The 18,402-nt window shown below is 50.2% G+C and overlaps 1 protein-coding gene across 1 annotated transcript in view; it reads left to right on the forward strand.

Moving 5' to 3' along the window:
* NCOR2 (nuclear receptor corepressor 2) overlaps window positions 1-18,402 on the forward strand; it is a 343,452-nt gene that overhangs the window by 296,801 nt on the left and 28,249 nt on the right. Inside the window, 5 exon segments of the mRNA XM_048513864.1 lie at window positions 7,165-7,317; window positions 9,554-9,640; window positions 10,642-10,919; window positions 12,507-12,867; window positions 16,653-16,874. Of these exon segments, the coding sequence (XP_048369821.1) occupies window positions 7,165-7,317; window positions 9,554-9,640; window positions 10,642-10,919; window positions 12,507-12,867; window positions 16,653-16,874 (1,101 nt within the window).

Genomic DNA, 18,402 nt, shown 5'->3' on the forward strand with positions numbered 1-18,402 from the left:
AAACGACGCCGACGCACCCCCCTTCCAGGACCATTCACACGGACAGTCCCGGATCCCCCAAACGCCTTACCATCCCCTCCGGCCTTCCGGCGCGTCGCACAGGCCAGGGGACTCACCCTCCTGCCCTGCGCGACAGCTCTGGAGTCGCAGGGCAGGGGGGCGTGTCCCCTGGCCTGTGTGACGTGCCGGAAGGCTGGAGGGGAAGGTAAGGCGTTTGGGGAAGGGGGGGAAATGGCACCTTCCAGCCGCTGCCGTTCGCACGGCACCGGATGGAAGCCGCTGTTTTCGAAAAACCTCGCTCAGGGAGCGAGGTTCAAAAGCAGTATCTTCGCGCCGCTTGGGGGTTGTGAGGCCGGCACTGCTGCGATGCAGTGGCAGCGGCCATGCGAACCCCTCCCCAGGGACACTGTTTTTAGCGTCCCTGAGGCGCTCTTTACCGCCCGTGCAGAAAGGGCCTATGATTCTGTGATTCCCTGGCAATGGCTGTGAGGGATTCCAGCAAGTTGACGACATTCCTTTGTTCATTTTACTGGCTTCTAAGTTCCAAACACAGAGTATAAAAGCAGGAGAGTTCCCTGCCCAAAGAGTTTATGGGTAAAAACACACAAGCATCACCCACGTATTTTCCACTCAATCACAAACGACGAGACACTGGGAAAGCCGTCTTTTGACTTGCCAGAGCCCACGAGGTGCAGCCAGGCGGCCTGAATCTTGCAGATCCTCTCTGGCAAGGGAAACTGAGCCGGGGGTATGAAGACGTCTGTTCAGCCAGGAGGTCCAAAGACGGCATCCGGTTCTCTGTGTTAGGAAACGGCAAGGCCTGACCCACGTTCACTGCAGCAGCAAATGGGGTAAGGTGACCAGATGGTCACCTTGTGAACCTGGGATGGGGGTGCACACGCGCAGCCGCAGGAGCACACTGCCTTCTGGGGCTTCCGTTTCCCACCCTGTGACAGGGCGGGAAACAGCAGCGCCCCAGAAGGCCATGCTCCTGTGGCTGTGCGCGGGAGGCTGCTGCACTGCCTTGCACCCAAGAAGGCAGTGCGGCAGCCTCCCAAAAATCGGGACAATGGAAGGAACCCGCGGGACAAATTGTGCAAAGGCGGGACTGTCCCGCCAAAAGCGGGACGGCTGGTCAGCCTAAAATGGGGGTATGTGGGAGGGAATCCATCGCAATCCCATCCCACTTCAGTCTTTTTAAGCCACTCGGTTCCTATCTGGATGCAGCTTCTAGGCTGGCATTCGAGACTGGTTTCCACATGCCAGGGAATGAGCTGGTAGAATGGAATGCCCCTGCTTGGACAGCGGGTGGTACATTCCAGCTTGGAATATTCCATTGCATTTTTTTTTAAAGCACAGTATGGAGAAATCATCTGTCCCTCCCTTGGTTTGTAACATGAGAGGCTTTTCCAGAATGTCATTTCCTGCCTGCAGTCTGTCCTACCTTGAAATTCTCATCTCATTCTGCCGTACGTGTAAATCAGGCCTTATCGGCGTCTTTTCCTAGCCCCTTTGAGGGCAGTTCTCTGCAGTTTTCAGCAAGGAGCCGTTTCTCCTTGTAAAGTGATGCACATAGGGGCAAAAAAACCAAACTTCACATACACGCTACAGGGGTCAGTGCTCTTCAGTCACAGACCAGGAAAGAGATTTGGGCGTCTTAGTTGATAGTTCCATGGGAATGTCAACTCAATGCATGGCAGCTGTGAAAAAGGCAAACTCTATGCTGGGGATCATTAGGAAAGGAGTTGATAATAAAACTGCAAGGATTGTCATGCCCTTATATAAAGCCGTGGTGCGACCGCACTTGGAGTACTGTGTCCAGTTCTGGTCGCCACATCTCAAAAAGGATATTGAAGAGATAGAAAAAGTGCAGAGAAGGGCAGTGAGGATGATTGAAGGATTGGAGCACCTTCCTTATGAGGAGAGGCTGCAGCATTTGGGACTCCTTAGTTTGGAGAGGAGACGTCTGAGGGGGGATAGGATTGAAGTCTATAAAATTATGCATGGGGTAGAAAATGTTGACAGAGATAATTTTTTCTCTCTTTCTCACCATACTAGAACCAGGGGGCATCCATTGAAAATGCTGGGGGAAGAATTAGGACTAATAAAAGGAAACACTTCTTCACGCAACGTGTGATTGGTGTTTGGAATATGCTGCCACAGGAGGTGGTGATGGCCACTAACCTGGACCAGCTTTAAAGGGGGCTTGAACAGATTATGAAGGAGAAGTCGATCTATGGCTACCAATCTTGATCCTCCTTGATCTCAGATTACGCAAATGCCTTAGCAGACCAGGTGCTCAGGAGCAGCAGCAGCAGAAGGCCATTGCTTTCACATCCTGCATGTGAGCTCCCAAAGGCACCTGGTGGGCCACTGCGAGTAGCAGAGAGCTGGACTAGATGGACTCTGGTCTAATCCAGCTGGCTTGTTCTTATGTTCTTATGTTCTCTCCTTTTCTCTCTCTCTACACAACCGCTGGTGTGGTGTTTAAGAGCAGGTGGATTCGAATCCGGAGAACCGGGTTTGATTCCACACTCCTCCACCTGAGTGGCAGAGGCTTATCTGGTGAACCAGATGTGTTTCCGCACTCCTATATTCCTGCTGGGTGACCTTGGGCCAGTCACAGTTCTCTCAGGACTCTTTTAGCCCCACCTAACTCGCAAGGTGTCTGTTGTGGGGAGAGGAAGGGAAAGGAGCTTGTAGGCCCAAGGACATTTAGTAGGGTCCGCGTTGATTAAATATTTCAGGGGTGGACGTGTCACAGCAAGCTAGTGTGGGATAGTAGTCGGAATGTAGAACTGAGACTCATCAGACCTGAGTTGAAATCTCCGCACAGCCATGTTCAGTAGGTGGTGGTTCCTCTCAGCATAATCTACTACACAGAGTTGTTGTGAGACTGAAATGGGGGAGACCATAAGCTACCCTTTTAGGATTAGATTGAACCACTAAGCCCGTGGTGGCGAACCTTTGGCACTCCAGATGTTATGGACTACAATTCCCATCAGCCCCTGCCAGCATGGCCAATTGGCCATGCTGGCAGGGGCTGATGGGAATTGTAGTCCATAACATCTGGAGTGCCAAAGGTTCGCCATCACTGCACTAAGCCCTGCTGATACCCAGTCTGTAGAAGTTCTCATCCGGGTTTTAAAAAAAATTGGAACATAAATTTCTCTAGAAATTGTAGGTCTATGAGGTGGGAAATCCAGAAAGGAAGCTGCGTGTTGGGGCGGGGGGAGCCCGTGATTATGAGTCCTGGCAGGCAGGAAGAGGGGAAAAGAATTGCCGACACATTGATGCCATGATGGTACTTACCCATAAAAGAGCTCTAATGAGGCGAAATCTTGCCGCGTGCGCATGTTGAATTGCACAAGATTGGATATACTTACTGCTAATGGCTTTTCTGCGAGCAGGGGAAATGTTTACAGAACGCTTTTCTTTCTGTCTTTTTTTGGGGGGGGGGGTCCCTCTTTTCCATGAGTGTGCGGAGGGCGAACAGCACTCCTCTTTGCCCCAGAACTGTTTGAAGCAGATGTTTCTTGATGACAGGATGCAGAAATGTTACACAAACACAAACACGCACAAACCCCACATCGTCTAAGGCACTCCGCTCCTGTTGGAACACCAGCTTCCTTTATGTGGGATATGTCCCAGATCTGTAAAAAGCAAAACGAAAAACCAGAAAGAGGGTAAGGAGGGAGAAATTCTCCTTTTGTGTCCCTAAATGTTGTTTTCCCTTGGTCAGACCCACCTCCTCTTTGCAGGTTCAGGGATGAAACCAGGCAAAGGTAAGGGTGGACTGTCAGGGGAACGGTAGGAGGAGCGGAATCTCTTTGATACAGGCCGATTATGGACGAGGGAGCTTACTTCCTCTCTGCCCCACCACGGCATCAGGCGCGCACAGAGGTGGGATCCAGCAGGTTCTCACAGGTTCTTGAGAGTAGGTTACTAATTATTTGTGTGTGCCGAGAGGGGGTGACTAATTGGTGATTTTGCCACGTGATTTTTGCCTTCGTTACGCCCCTCCTCTCCGCAGTAGCGTGCAGAACTTGAAGCAGTCTAGCAGGAGGTGCACCGGCGTGTGTGGCAGCCTGCGCCTGCGTGCATTCGTTTCCCGCCCAAGGACCGGCACAGCGGCTGCTTCCTTGCTACAGCCCTGCCCAGGAATGCCCCGCCCACGGAATGCCCAGCCATGCCCCCATCATGCCCCGCTCAGCCCCATTGGTGCTACGCCACAATTTGAATCCCACCATCATGGGAACCTGTTACTAAAATTTTTGGATCCCACCACTGGGCACGCACCTCAAGCGCTCTTGCTTTCCGCAGGGAAAACCCAGAGCAAGAGCAGGAGGTGCGCAGCAACTTCCTTGTACATAGGTACAAGGAAGTTTGCTGCATGCCACTTCCACTCTCCGCGCCATAATCGGCCTCTGTGTACCGTATATACTCGTGTATAAGTCGACCCGCATATAAGTCGAGGCACCTAATTTTGCCACCAAAAACTGGGAAAACTTATTGACTCGCACATAAGTCGAGGGTGAGAAATGTAGCAGCTGCGGGTAAATTTCAAAAATAAAAATAGATACCAATAAAATTACATTAATTGAGGCATCAGTAGGTTAAATGTTTTTGAATATTTATTTCAAAGAAAAACAGTAAACTAGCTCTGTAAGTGGAAAAGAGGGTCAACAAAAACAATATGGTCTCGACAAAAACTTTAAAAGTACAAAAACCTTAGCTCAACCAGCAACCAAGCTAAAACACAAGAGTTAAAATCCTTCAAAACTGGATTTTTGGTCAGGGGAGGAATGTTTATGTTAGCAGTACCAACATTTCAGAGTATCTTTAGAAGACCCTCCTGATTATACCACCCAGGTTTGGTGAAGTTTGGTTCAGGGAGTCCAAAGTTATGGACCCTCAAAAGGGTAGCCCCATCTACTATTAGCTTCCATTGGAAACAATGGGGGATGGGGCACCCACTTTGGGGATCCATAACTTTGGACCCCCTAAACCAAACATCACCAAACCTGGCTGACATCAGCAAGAGATTATCCTGATGATACCACCCAGGTTTGGTGAAGTTTTGTTCAAGGGGTCCAAAGTTATGGAGTTATTAGCTCCCATTATTAAAGTTATTAGCTCCCATTGGAAACAATGGGGGATGGGGCACACCCTTTGGGGGTCCATAACTTTGGACCTCCTGAACCAAACGTTACCAAACTTGGGGGGTATCATCAGGAGAGTCTTTAAAAATCCCTGAAATTTTGGTGCTGCTAGCCTAAAAACTGCACCCCCTGGCGGCCAACAAAGTAAAAACCCTAAAATATTTTTTTAAAATACACCTTACTCGGTAATCGGCCACTGAGAAGAATGGGCAGGCTTGGTTTGGAAGCTTTCATAAGGGTCAGGGAGGAGAACCACGTGACTTGCTCTAGGCCTATCGCTGTTGAATATGCATGCCGCTGTCTTATAGTAAATCAGACTATTCCTCTTAACAAATGGGCACGCTGGGCGGTTGCCCAGGGCCCCCACAAGCATAGGGGCCCCACGCTAATCTACGTATGTTGTGACTTGCTGTCAATAAATAAATAAATGCTACACCATAAATATTTGTTTTGGGAAAATGCATATGCTTAGCATGTGTTTTGCTAAAGATAATGAACAATGTTAATGTTGGTTTTTATTATGACAAATGGGCATTGGCACGAACCTCTGATTTAATAGCATGGCTACCTCTGCAACCACCCGCGCATGTATGTGTCTCACGCACTACATGCCATGAGAGGTTGTGTAGGTTGGGGTCCTAGTGCACTGCTTTGCCTGGGGCCTATAATGTAAGGTGACCAGATTGTCACCTTTGTAAACTGGGATGGGGGGCCGCGCGCGCGCATTTGCGTGCAGCCGCAGGAGCGCACTGCCTTCTGGGGTGCTCCTGTGACAGGGCGGGAAATGGGAGCGCCCCAGAAGGCAGTACTCCTGCGTGCGCGGGAGGCTGCCGCACTGCCTTCTGGGGTGCTCCTGGTTTCCCGCCCTGTGACAGGGCGGGAAACCGGGAGCGCCCCAGAAGGCAGTGCGCTCCTGCGACTGCGTGTGCGGGAGGCTGCCGCACTGCCCTCCAAAAATCGGGACTGTTCAAAAAACCCACAGGACGCAGGACAAATTGTTTTAAGGCGAGACTGTCCCGCCAAAAGCGGGACGTCTGGTCACCATACTATAATGCTGTTAAGGTGGCCCTGCTTTTGTCCACTCGGTCGTTTGATTGAGGTGCTGTGCCTTGAACCTGGAACTTTCTGCATGCAAAGCAGGGGCTGGGCCACTGAGCCGTGGCCCCATGGAATGACCCCATTCGAAGACTTGACAGAGGCCACAGAAGTGTGAATAAAACGAGTGTGCAAAGTGGTCCTTAAAGAAGGGAGGTAAAAACGTCCAGAACTTCCACGAAGATGAGCTTGCCAGTGAAAATTCGCTTGTGGTTTGGATAAGGGGGACCCGGCAGATGTCTGAGTAATATGCTGGCCCGCGCTTGCACGGCTCGTCCCCTGCGCTGGCCCCCTCCCATCTCTAGGCTTTTGGCAACGGACTTTGTTTTTTCCCTTCTCGAGTTTCTTCTTTTGGCCTTTGAGGCTTGGGGCGTTCAGTTCATCTGTTTGGTTTGATTAGGGGGAACGATACGTGCCGTCCCTTGCGTTAGGTTTGCCTGGGAGCATTTTCCTGCCGTTATCTTTCCCCTTATTTGTTTGGGGTCACTATATTGCAGAAGGGCTCGCCAAGGAAGCGCCTCGATGTGCTTGCTGGGTGCATTCTAGAAACAGAGCCAGAGATGAAGGCACATTTTAGCTGCCAGATCTCAATTTGGCTCGGCCTCAGTGTCTTGCTGCTCACGGACAGTCAGAGTTGGAGGTTGAGAAGTTAAGTCCACCAAATTTGGAACAGTAAGTAGGGAGGGGAAACGTGACTTGGTTCTTGGGAACTCGGCTCCAGGCTTCCAGGGTGCACAAAGGATGCGGAGTGATGCCGGACTCCAGCCCCATAGGATTCCTCTGGGATGGGCCTGACCCGCTGGCTGAGTTTTGCCTTGAGCAACAAAGAATGAGAAACAGTCTCGTCGACTGCCAAGCCTGACTTTCCCTTTGTCATTTCTCTCGTCTTGTCTTCTGCCTTTTCCAGGTGGCGTCACTGCTGTGCAGTGCCCCAAAGAGGAGAGCAGGAGTGCCGTAGCCCCACACGAGACCACCGGCACCAAACGGACCTACGACATGATGGAAGGAAGGGTCCCCCGGGGCTTGCCTGGGCGGGACCTTTCATCCGCCAGCATAGAAGGTGCGGTCCCATTGTTGTGAATGGTCAGACACCGGCAAAGAACAGTCTTTGCCAACTGGGCCTGTCCTTCTCTGAAGCCCAGAGGGCAAAGAGCGAGCCGTCGTTTCAGTTTCCTTGTTTTCTTTCATCTGAGATTAACCATTCAAAATGAAAGCAGGAAGTTGGAGGAGAATATTAAATTGGGACATCGTCCCATAAACCTACTAGAGCACAGGTGTCAAACCCCCGCCCCTCCAGATGTTATGGACTACAGTTCCCATCATCCCCTGCCAGCATAATGCTGGCAGGGGGTGATGGGAACTGTAGTCCATAACATCTGGAGGGCCGCGAGTTTGACACCTATGCGCTAGAGAATCATTTTGGGTTTATAAACACAGGCTCATTCCGCACATGCAGAATAATGCACTTTCAAACTGCTTTCAGTGCTCTTTGAAGCTGTGCGGAATGGCAAAATCCACTTGCAAACAGTTGTCAAAGTGGTTTGAAAATGCATTATTTTGCGTGTGCGGAAGGGGCCACAGACTGGAGCTTCAGAATTGGGTGCTTCGTTGACTCTTAAGAGAAACCTGCATCATACTGAACTGAAGCATCATGGCTCAGCTACATTTCTTCATGTCCTCAGCCTCAGCCATGACATATAGTTTCAAAGGGTAGTCGTGTTGATCCGAAGTAGAACAATTGGATCCAAACCCAGTAGCTCCTTAGAGGCCAACAAGATTGCCAGGATAAAAGCTTTTGAGAGTCAAGACTCCCTTCGACAAATACTTCATCAGCCTCCCAGGCCGTTATATAGAAACGTTTTTCATCGAATGTCTCATCGAAGGCTTTCACAGCTGGAATCAGTTCGCTGTTGTGGGTTTTCCGAGCTGTGTGGCCGTGGTCTGGCAGTCTGTGCACCTAGCGTGTCTCCTGCATCTGTGGCTGGCGTCTTCAGAGGCATGTCGTGGTACCAACCATAGATGCAGGAGACACACTAGGTCCATGGTGGCGAACCTTTGGCACTCCAGATGTTATGGACTACAATTCCCATCAGCCCCTGCCAGCAGGGGCTGGTGGGGATTGTAGTCCATAACATCTGGAGAGCCAAAGGTTCGTCACCACTGCACTAGGTGCACAAACTGCCAGGCCTTGGCCACACAGCCTGGAAAATCCACAACAGCCAATTTTTCATTGAATTGCCCAAGGCTGTTAGTATGAACATAAGAACATAAGAAAGAGCCTGCTGGATCACACCAGAGTCCATCTAGTCCCATTTTCTGAATCTCTGCACCTCAACTGATCTAACATCTCAGCTGTACTAACAACTTTTACTGAGACAGAGTATAGTCAAGTCTACGCAGAACCTGAAAAATCCATCTATGGCTAACAGCCTATGATTGACAAGTCCTCCCTGAGTCTGTCTTGGTGTATTGAATTTTAAAGTGCTTCGTAAATGTATTCGATTTCTGGGGCACTTTCAACAGTAAGACACACCAGGAGTGGGAAAGCAACAGACCCTTTGTTCTGCTGGTCTGGCTTTCTGGCAGCAGAAGCCGAACTGCAGGAGTAAATAAAAATTGTATTACTTCAGAGTCACAGGTCACACTGTCCAATAAAGAGTACACACAGTTGCCCACTCTAGCATTAAAATCACCAGCCAAAATTATTTCAATCGAGGGAAAGTTGTTTTCCAGATCTTCAACGTAGGTAATGAAATTTTCCCAAGTTCTCAACAGCATACCATGAGTTAAGCCTGTGGGGATATAAACATTTACTATGATCCAAGAAGACTTTCCTAGGTGAATTTTAATGGCTTGTGCTACAGGGGGACAGCTTGGTAAAACTGCGAAGTTGATATATTTGGAAACTAGAATAGTTAAACCACCAGAAGGGCGTCCATATTTTTTTACTCTAGAAGCGCTAAGGCAGTGTGAGCGATAACCATTAAGGGTTATATCAGTAGATGCCCAAGTTTCTTGAAGTAGGATCAAATCAAATTTTCTCAAATAGGAAATAAAACCAGGATTGATACTCCTCCTACTCCAACCAGCAACATTCCAGGAGAGGAATTCAATACTTGGGGAATTTCTCAGAGCAACAGAAGCTATTTTTTAAAAAAAAAATTGTTTCCAAACTTTACGACCGAAAAGCACAGTAAAATTTCACAGGTCGTCTTTAAAAGGAAAGGCTGCAGTGACCGTGGCAGAGTTGGTGCCTCGAACACATTGTGATTTCTTTCTCTTCGTGGTTGTTACAGGTCTAATGGGCCGAGCCATCCCGCCGGATAGGCATAGTCCCCTCAACTTAAAAGAACCACATCACATCCGGGGCTCGATCACACAAGGTAATTGGCCGCGGTGGGGCCTGATTGCAGGTATGTGGCAAAGGGAGTGTGGAAGTATACGGCATGTGTGTCGTGTGAACACCTGGCTCCCTGCCCTATTTCAGTAGCTGTTAACGGGTGTTGCAACGCTTCAGTCAAGCGGGAAGTGGCTCGTTGCTTAGGAGCCAAATTGGACCATTCCATGACAGGGGGATACCTCTGGGGTCCTCTCATTCCCTTCTGACTTTCAGCCTTTTTCCCAACTGGCTTTTGGGGTGCAGCAAATTTGCCAGAAATGGGACATTTGAGCAGCCTGTATGGTTACTCGTTAATCCCCTTTCTCCTCTTGTCTGTGGCCGATTATATGCTGGTGCTCTGCCCCGCAGCAAGGGTACGGTTCCTGCGGGGCAGAGATTTCTGTACTGACGGTATCCAAGTTGCAACGCTGAAGATCCCGGAAACCCCGCAGTTAGCGTAAGCAGGGAAACCCCAAAGTTTCTGTCTTGCTTCGAGGTTTCCCTCCTTCTGGGTCACTTCCGCATTAGATCATAGTGCACTCTAATAAAACAACCTTAATATTCACTAAGCCTGATTTATAGCACGGACAATCCCTCAGTGTACTTTGAGTGCTGCTACACCAAACCTGGCAACACTATATGTCATATCAGTTAAGCCGCAAGGAAATATAAAATTGGCTGTGTGACCTGGAAATCTGTGCAGCTGTGGCATAATAAAACTAGTACATGTATGTTTTCCAATACTAACATTGGAGAAGCACATGTTCTATTGTTTCTGTGTGTCCCAATTCACAGAGACATTGTCTCTCCCGATAAGGAATCTTCCTGAATCGACCTTCAGAGTTTTGCCACTGGTCAAGCTTAGCCATTACTGCAAAGTTGCCAGATAGATTATGTTGGTCATCATGAAGCTTTTCTCTGGCAGGAAAGGGACAATTTGGTAGTAGTGACACTCCGCTCTGTGAAAAGCCCCGAATGAATTCCCTTTCTCGTGTGCTGTTCCAGGAATTCCTCGATCCTACGTGGAGCCCCCCGAGGACTACCTCAGAAGAGAAGCCAAACAGCTCAAGAGGGAAAGCACGCCGCCAAGGGACTTCTCCGATGCCTACAAGGTCAAGCCACACGAGAACCTCACCCCGCTGAAAATGAAAGCAACTCACGAAGGCCTTGTTACCACTGTGAAGGAAGCGGGGAGGTCAATCCATGAGATTCCCAGGGAGGAGCTGAGACGTACGCCCGACATCGCTCTTTCAAGGACTCTGAAGGAAGGCTCTATCACCCAGGTACCTGTGCTGTTTTTGCAGGCAGTGAGAGGAGGAAGTTAGGGCCTACAGTTCTCCTACTTGCTGGGGGACAGGGCCTTCTGTTTCCGTTGCCTTCAGTAGTAGTATCCTCTGCACTTCATGGATTCCGTATTTTTAAAACAGGCACAAACTATGGCAGGCAAGTCTCTGGATAGAATTGGCTTTTGTTTTAGGCTTGCTTCTGTTTCTTCTAGGCCAGGGGGCTGCAATCTGTGGCTGTCCAGATGTTCATGGACTACAATTCCCATCAGCCCCTGCCAGCATGGCCAATTGGCCATGAACATCTGGAGAGCCACAGTTATAGTCCATGAACATCTGGAGAGCCACAGATTGCAGACCCCTGTTCTAGTCTCTTTAGACACATTGCCAAGTGAGGAAATTTCTTGCATTGCCATAGACATAGCCAAATGGATCCCTTGGAACCAGATCTCAGTAAGTAAATTGGAGTTGGGCCTCATAGGTTCTCTGGAGTTCCAGGAAATATAACTTGGACGATTGTTCCCATGCAAGAATATGTTAGATTTCGTTTTCCAAACTCAGCATCAGCACAAATGACAATATTTTATTTATTGTTTGTTTGGTTGATTTTTTTACCCCACTCCCTCCCACCATAGTGGGCCCAGAGCAGCTTCCAACGTATAACAGATTTACACAATTTTCAGGTTACGATACAGTAAATCACGACATATAATCAAAGGTGGGATCCAGCAGGTTCTCACAGGTTCCCGAGAGTAGGTTACTAATTATTTGAGTGTGCCGAGAGGGGGTTACTAATTGGTGATTTTGCCACGTGATTTTTGCCCCTCCTTTCAGCAGTAGCACAGAACTTGAAGCAGTCTAGCAGGAGGTGCACCGGCATGCGTGGCAGCCTGCGCCTGCGTGCATTCGTTTCCCGCCCAAGGACCGGCGCAGCGGCTGCGTCCTTGCCACAGCCCCGCCCAGGAATGCCCTGCCCCCGGAATGCCCAGCCACGCCCCCACCGTGCCCCGCCCAGCCCCATTGGCGCTACGCCACAGTTTGAATCCCACCACCGTGGGAACCTGTTACTAAAAATTTTGGATCCCACCACTGCATATAATAGAATCAGATTAAAATCCTAAGGCGCTAAAACCCAACCTAGGGTGAAATAGTACAAAACAGTCCCTCAGCCCCACAACTAATGTATAGCCCCAGTCGTGCTAGCCAGAAAGGAAGAGGGGGAGGGGAGGGGAGGGGAGGGGAGGGGAGGAAAGAAGGAAGGAAGGAAGGAAGGAAGGCCGGCCGGCCGGCTGGCTGGCCGGCCGGCCGGCCAAATGGACACAACCCTGCTGCCCTCAACTGTAGACCTGGCAGGGCAGCTCTGTCTTGCAGGCCCTGCGGAATTAAGAAGAAGAAGAGTTTGGATTTATATCCCACCCCCCTTTCTCTCCTGTAAGGAGACTCAAAGGGGCTTACAATCTCCTTGCCCTTCCCCCCCACCCACCCCCCACCACTACAACAACAAACAGCAAATTAACCAAGAATGAAAATGGTGTCCTCAACAAGTCCAGAACAAACGTCTGTGCTGTTCTTTTCTCGTCCCTCCAGGGTACCCCGCTCAAATACGACAGCAACGCATCAGCAAGTGCCAAAAAGCATGACGTCCGATCCATTATCGGCAGCCCGGGGAGGACTTTTCACCCCATGCACCCCCTGGACGTCATGCAGGACCCGAGGACTCTGGAAAGAGCTTACGAGGAGAGTTTGAAAGGCAGGCCTAGCCCAGTGACGAACTCTGGCGGGTCCATCACGAGGGGAGCCCCCGTGATTGTGCCTGAGCCTGGGAAGCCCCGACACAGTCCGCTGACCTATGAGGACCACCAGGCAGCCCACGGGGCAGCTTTTGGCAGCCACTTGCACCGCGGGTCACCTGTGTCCACCAGGGAGCCAACACCGAGGCAGCATGAAGGTCAGCGACGCTCTCCCTGACTCTAAAAGCGGCATGAAACGGCTGCCAATGGAGGGTTGTAAGGGCTTTTTCCGGGAATTCTTTTTCAACGTTTCAGGCATCTCAGACGGCAGGACACCTCTTCGCTGCGCAGCACTTGGGTCGTTCGCCAGAGGACAGATCATTTCTGTTTCCCTCCTGTCTAGCTACCCGCCGTGTTCCTCAGATTTTCCAAAAAGCACACGCCATTTTAAACAGATTCCATGTATTGATAGAAGTCTCAATCAGGTTTGCTGTAGGGATCTTTGCCAGGTCTGACTTTCGCACCCACAACCCCGTGGAAAAAAGCATCAGCCCCTCCGACTATCCCCCTGTTGCTAAGCAACGGCTTTCCCCTTCGTGCCCTCTCAAGCTTGCCCCATCCTAAAGCCTTGGCAGTACGTCAGAATCCTGTGCGTTCCAGCAGTCAGCAAAACAGCAGTTTCATAAGTAATGTAATACAGTGCAGGCCGAACTCCATTGGATGCCACAATCTCCTGGTTCCCCCTGGAGACATGACAAGACCATTCGGAACTTAACAAGTGGTGACACGCCCATCCCTGTGGTTTGCCAGAGGGTGACGTTCAGGAAACCGTCAGTCAATTCTTCCTGTAGTCACAGGAGGGAGATGTGCTTTGCTTTAGGGCGGGTCTGTGGCTTGCTGGAGCATCTGCTTGGCTTACCCTCCCACCCTTTCTCCTGTTAGGAGACTCAAAGGGGTTTACAATCTCCTTTCCCTGCCCCGCCCCGCCCCAGCAAACACCCTGTGAGATAGGTGGGGCTGAGAGAGCTCAGAAGAGCTGTGAGTAGCCCAAGGTCACCCAGCTGGCGTGTGTTGGGAGTGCACAGGTTAATGTAGTTCCCCAGATAAGTCTTCACAGCTCAAGTGGCAGAGCGGGGAATCGAACCCGGTTCTCCAGATTAGAGTGCACCTGCTCTTAACCACTACGCCATATTTAAGTATTTGAAGGGATGTCATGTTGAACAGGGAGCGAGCTTGTTTTCTGCTGCTCCAGAGACTAGGCCAAGGAGTAAGGGATTCATAGTATAGGAAAAGAGAGTCCACCTAAACATTAGGAAGAACTTCCTGACGGCAAGGGCTGTTTGACCGTGGAATACGCTGGCTTAGAAGGTGGTGGACTCTCCTGTGGAGGTTTTTAAAGAGAGGCTGGATGGCCATCTGTCAGGAGTGCTTGGATGGTGTCTTCCTGCTTGGCAGGGGGTTGGACTTGTTGGCTCTCGCGGTCTCTTCCAACTCTATGATTCCATGAGCAGACAGTATTGAATTGGATGGACCAAGAGTCCGGTTCATTGTCAAGCAGCTTCGTGTGTTTATGTGTTCTTTGGATTGCCCCCAAGCCCAGAGAGAGAAACACTACCTGCCCTGTCTAGTTTTAATTCTAAACATTCTCAGTTCATCTGAAAAAGATTAGCTTTGCTCCTTCCCCCCCCCCTCGTATGGCCTTGCTGCACGTTACTGCATGGTCCCCCCCTCCCCCCGCCCCCAGCCCTTTGAGAGAATCTGCCCATTTGTTCAGCAAAGCGTCTTGTTCAGCTCGAAGAACAGAAAATTCTCTTGGCTGGAGTCTGTGTAACGTACACATATGGCTGATCCAGGGCAAGCAAGATTGCAAGGGAGGTCGTGGCCAAAGGGCCTGGAGGTTTCCAAAATTGTTTCTCCCCTTTTAAAGGGTTTAAAAATTCCAGACCAAGGACATAATTCAGCATTAAGCACAACTTTGGGGATGAGTTTGAACAGGGCAATAGCTCTTGAGGGCTGGAAATAACGGACAGTGTTTCCAAAAACCACATCTCTGTTGTGTTCATGTATGGGAGGAGTTCTCAAAGGGCGGCCTGAAGTAGCCAGCGGTTTCCCAGAGGATAATAATTTGGACACAAAATAATGGTGGTGTTGAGATGCAGAGGAAGCCCGCTCTGGAGCTGAATATTTGCCTGAGTGGCAGGGCTGGAGGAGGAACTGAAAATTCCGGGTGCTGCTGGAATCCCAAAGGCAACTGAGAGGAGAGGAACTCTCACAGGGAACGTAATCGAGGTTTGGTTTGGTTTGGTTGAGGGGTTGCCGTTGCATTTCTCACGTTATTTAAATCTCGCAGACTTTTTGCATCAGTGATGAAGAACACGTTGCAAGTGGGAGGCAAATTCCAGAGGGTAGTTGAGTTGCAGCTGAAATATCAGTCTTATGTACGGTGACCAGATTGTCACCTTTGTAAACCGGGACCCAGCCGGCTGGCCGGCCGTGCGCGCAGCCGCAGGAGCGCCCCAGAAGGCAGTGCGCTCCTGTGGCCGCTTGCGTGGGAGTGTTCCGCACTGCCTTCTGGGGCGCTCCCGGTTTCCCGCCCCAGAAGGCAGTGCGCTCCTGCGGCTGCGTGCGCGGGAGGCTGCCGCACTGCCTTCTGGGGCACACCCCAGAAGGCAGTGCAAAAATCGGGACAGTTCAAAAAACCCGCGGGACGCGGGACAAATTGTTTTAAGATGGGACTGTCCCGCCAAAAGCGGGACGTCTGGTCACCATAGTCTTATGGTACCTCGTCATGGCACAGGCCTTTATGAACCTGAGCTCGCTTTCTCAGATACATAAAGTAGTGCAGTTGATGGTAGAGTTGCCAACTGGGGAAATTCCTGGATATTGTGGGGAGGATGAATTGTGAGTAGCTCAGTGGGGATGTAATTCCATAGAGTCTACTCTCCAAAACGTTTGTTTCCTCGAGGGGAAGTGCAGGGCCGGAGCAAGGGGAAACTGCCCCCAGGGCACATGTGCGCCCTGCGGCCCTGACACGCCCACACCAGCATACACCCCACGTCCCCTTGGCGCTACGCCACTGGGGAAGTTGTAGTCTGAGACCCTCCTGTTATTCTGGGAGAATTCCAAACCCCACCTGGAGGATGAAACGCTAGAAAAACTGGAGTAACACAAACCTGTGAGCTGCTAATTATAATGAACCTGTGCAAAAAAAGAGCACCTGCATAGAATTGTTTCATCGACCGCCTTTACGTTTGTGTTTTGCTTCTTGATAATTTTCATACAACTAAATCCTAGCATGTTCTCAGAATCTCTAATCAATAGGGTTAGACATTTGGTGTACATTCTGGGGTTTAGTTATATGAAAATTATCAGGAGTATTGAATAGAGCATTGATTAGAGGTTTTGTGTATATACTGGGATTTAGTAATATGAAATAACCAAGAGGCAAAACAGGCATGCATAAAGGTGGAACAATTCTATCCAGGCGCCCTTTTTAGTCCATGTAGTCCATAACATCTGGAGTGCCAAAGGTTCGCCATCACTGACCTAGGGGGTGGTAACCCTATCTGATGGGTAGATGATTAGGGGAACTTTGGGATTTTGTTTTGCAGTTATGCCACAATGGGCATAGGGGGGCAGCTATTCAGTGGTGTCCGTCTAACGCTCGCTCCAAAGCATAAGTAATAGTCCTGCTAGAAGCATACCAGAACTCTGATGCTAAAGAAATATCGTTCCTCCAACCAGTGACCAAAAACCACCAGTATTCACAACAGGCTTCAAAAGGTATCGTCCAAGACTTCCGCAGCCAGAATCAACCGCCTATTGTGGGTTTTCCGAGCTATGTGGCCGTGGTCTGGTAGTTTTTGCTCCTAAAAATTTGGCCACCTCTGTGGCTGGCATCTTCAGAGGCATGTCACGGTAGGATGCTGTGATACTATATGGGGAGAGGGACACATTTGTTCCTACCTTGGCTGTTCTTATGGATTGTTCTTTACATCAACAGGGAGCATCTCTGCCGGCAAGGCTGCGTCCCAGGACAGAAAGATCACCCCGACCCCACGAGAAATCGCCAGTTCCAAGTCCCCTCATGCAACCCTGGTGGACCGCCATCACCCTATCTCTCCCTACGAGCACTTGCTGCGGGGAGTGAGTGGTGTGGACCTGTACAGGGGACATATTCCGTTGGCCTTTGATCCTACAGCGAGGGGAATCCCCCTGGAAGCAGGTAAAGTACCTCAGTTAAAAACCCACAACAAAGCATTCTGGCTGGGGGGGGGGGGTGGCTATGCTTTACGGGGCATCGTTGAATCTCTTTGTGCGATGGTGTTAGCTCAGGGTTCAGTCTGTCCCAGGAATTGTGGCACCTGCTGTTTTCATTGGTTATTTATTGCAAGTGCCTGTCAACAGAACGTCAGAGCTTATTTCGATGAGAGACAGCAGTTGGCTTTTTTGTTATGAAGGCAGTCAGGGTTACCCCATATTGATTAATACCCTCTACACTCCCGTTGTTATATCTTTTTTTAAAAAATGCCAAGCAATTGTGAAGAATTTAGGGTTGGGCTTGGGGTAGTAATGATTAGAAAGTGTAGTCGACCCACGCGGTCAGCGTAAGAACGAGACGAGACGCGGAGATAACATCTGGTGGAGATCGCCAGCAGCGGGAGCCCGGAGGTCCGTGTTCCTAGCGAGTCTCCCGCCTGCTGGTTCCTGGCACCTTTTATTGTTATTCTATCGGGGGCGTGTAGGAGGGAGGACCGGGGGGAGTTCCGGGAGAGCGGGAGGTCGGGAGATCATCATGTGATGCATGATCTCACCTGGCTACGTGCGGAGAGGAGCGTAAGCGTCTGAGCCTAATCCTCACCTGGGGGCAAGACCATTGTCCCTGCGCCCGGTGACTGAGCCAGGCAGTTCATGACCCGTGACTCATAAGGGGATGAGGAGTGGGGGTGCGGTGCGACCAGAAGGCCGTAGGTCCGTTGGCGTCCCAACGTTCTACCACGGTGCTGCTGGGTCAGCAGTGCATTACTACAAGAAAGTACTGTTATTACAGTATAACAGTTAGATTTGAGTCCAGTAGCACTTAAGAGACCAATACGATTTTGGGGGTATAAACTTGCAAGTGTCAAAACTCCTTATCTGACCAAGGATGCTTTGCGTGGAGAGCCAGTGTGGTTAAGAGCAGGTGGATTCTAATCTGGAGAACCGGGTTGGATTCCCCACTCTTCCACCTGAGCGGCAGAGGCTTGTCTGGTGAACCAGATGTGTTTCCACACTCCTATGTTCCTGCTGGGTGATGACCTTGGGCTAGTCACAGTTCTCTCTGCACTCTGTCAGCCCCACCTATCTCACAGGGTGTCTGTTGTGTGGAGAGGAAGGGAAAGGAGCTTGTAAGCCATCTTGAGTGTCCTTGCAGGAAAGAAAGGTGGGGTATAAATCCAAACTCCTCCTCCTTATCTTCTTCTTCCTCAAATTCTTCTTCATCTTCTTTTTCTCCTCCTCCTCCTCCTCCTCCTCCTCCTCCAAAACCTATACCAAAAATATTTTCTTGCTCTCCATAGTACTACTGGGCTTCAGTGTAGCTATTATAAGGCAGACCAACACAGCTACGCTCTGAAATATTATAATCGACATTCCCTGTAAGCTACAGCCACGCAGGCACCATATTGGTGCCACGCAAGTCAGGCCGCCGCCCAGCAGGGGGAGCCCTTGCTCGCAGCTCAGTTCTGCTCAGTGAGAGAGAGAACCTCTCTCAG

This window comes from Sphaerodactylus townsendi, linkage group LG13 (assembly GCF_021028975.2).
Source record: "Sphaerodactylus townsendi isolate TG3544 linkage group LG13, MPM_Stown_v2.3, whole genome shotgun sequence".
NCBI lineage: Eukaryota > Metazoa > Chordata > Lepidosauria > Squamata > Sphaerodactylidae > Sphaerodactylus > Sphaerodactylus townsendi.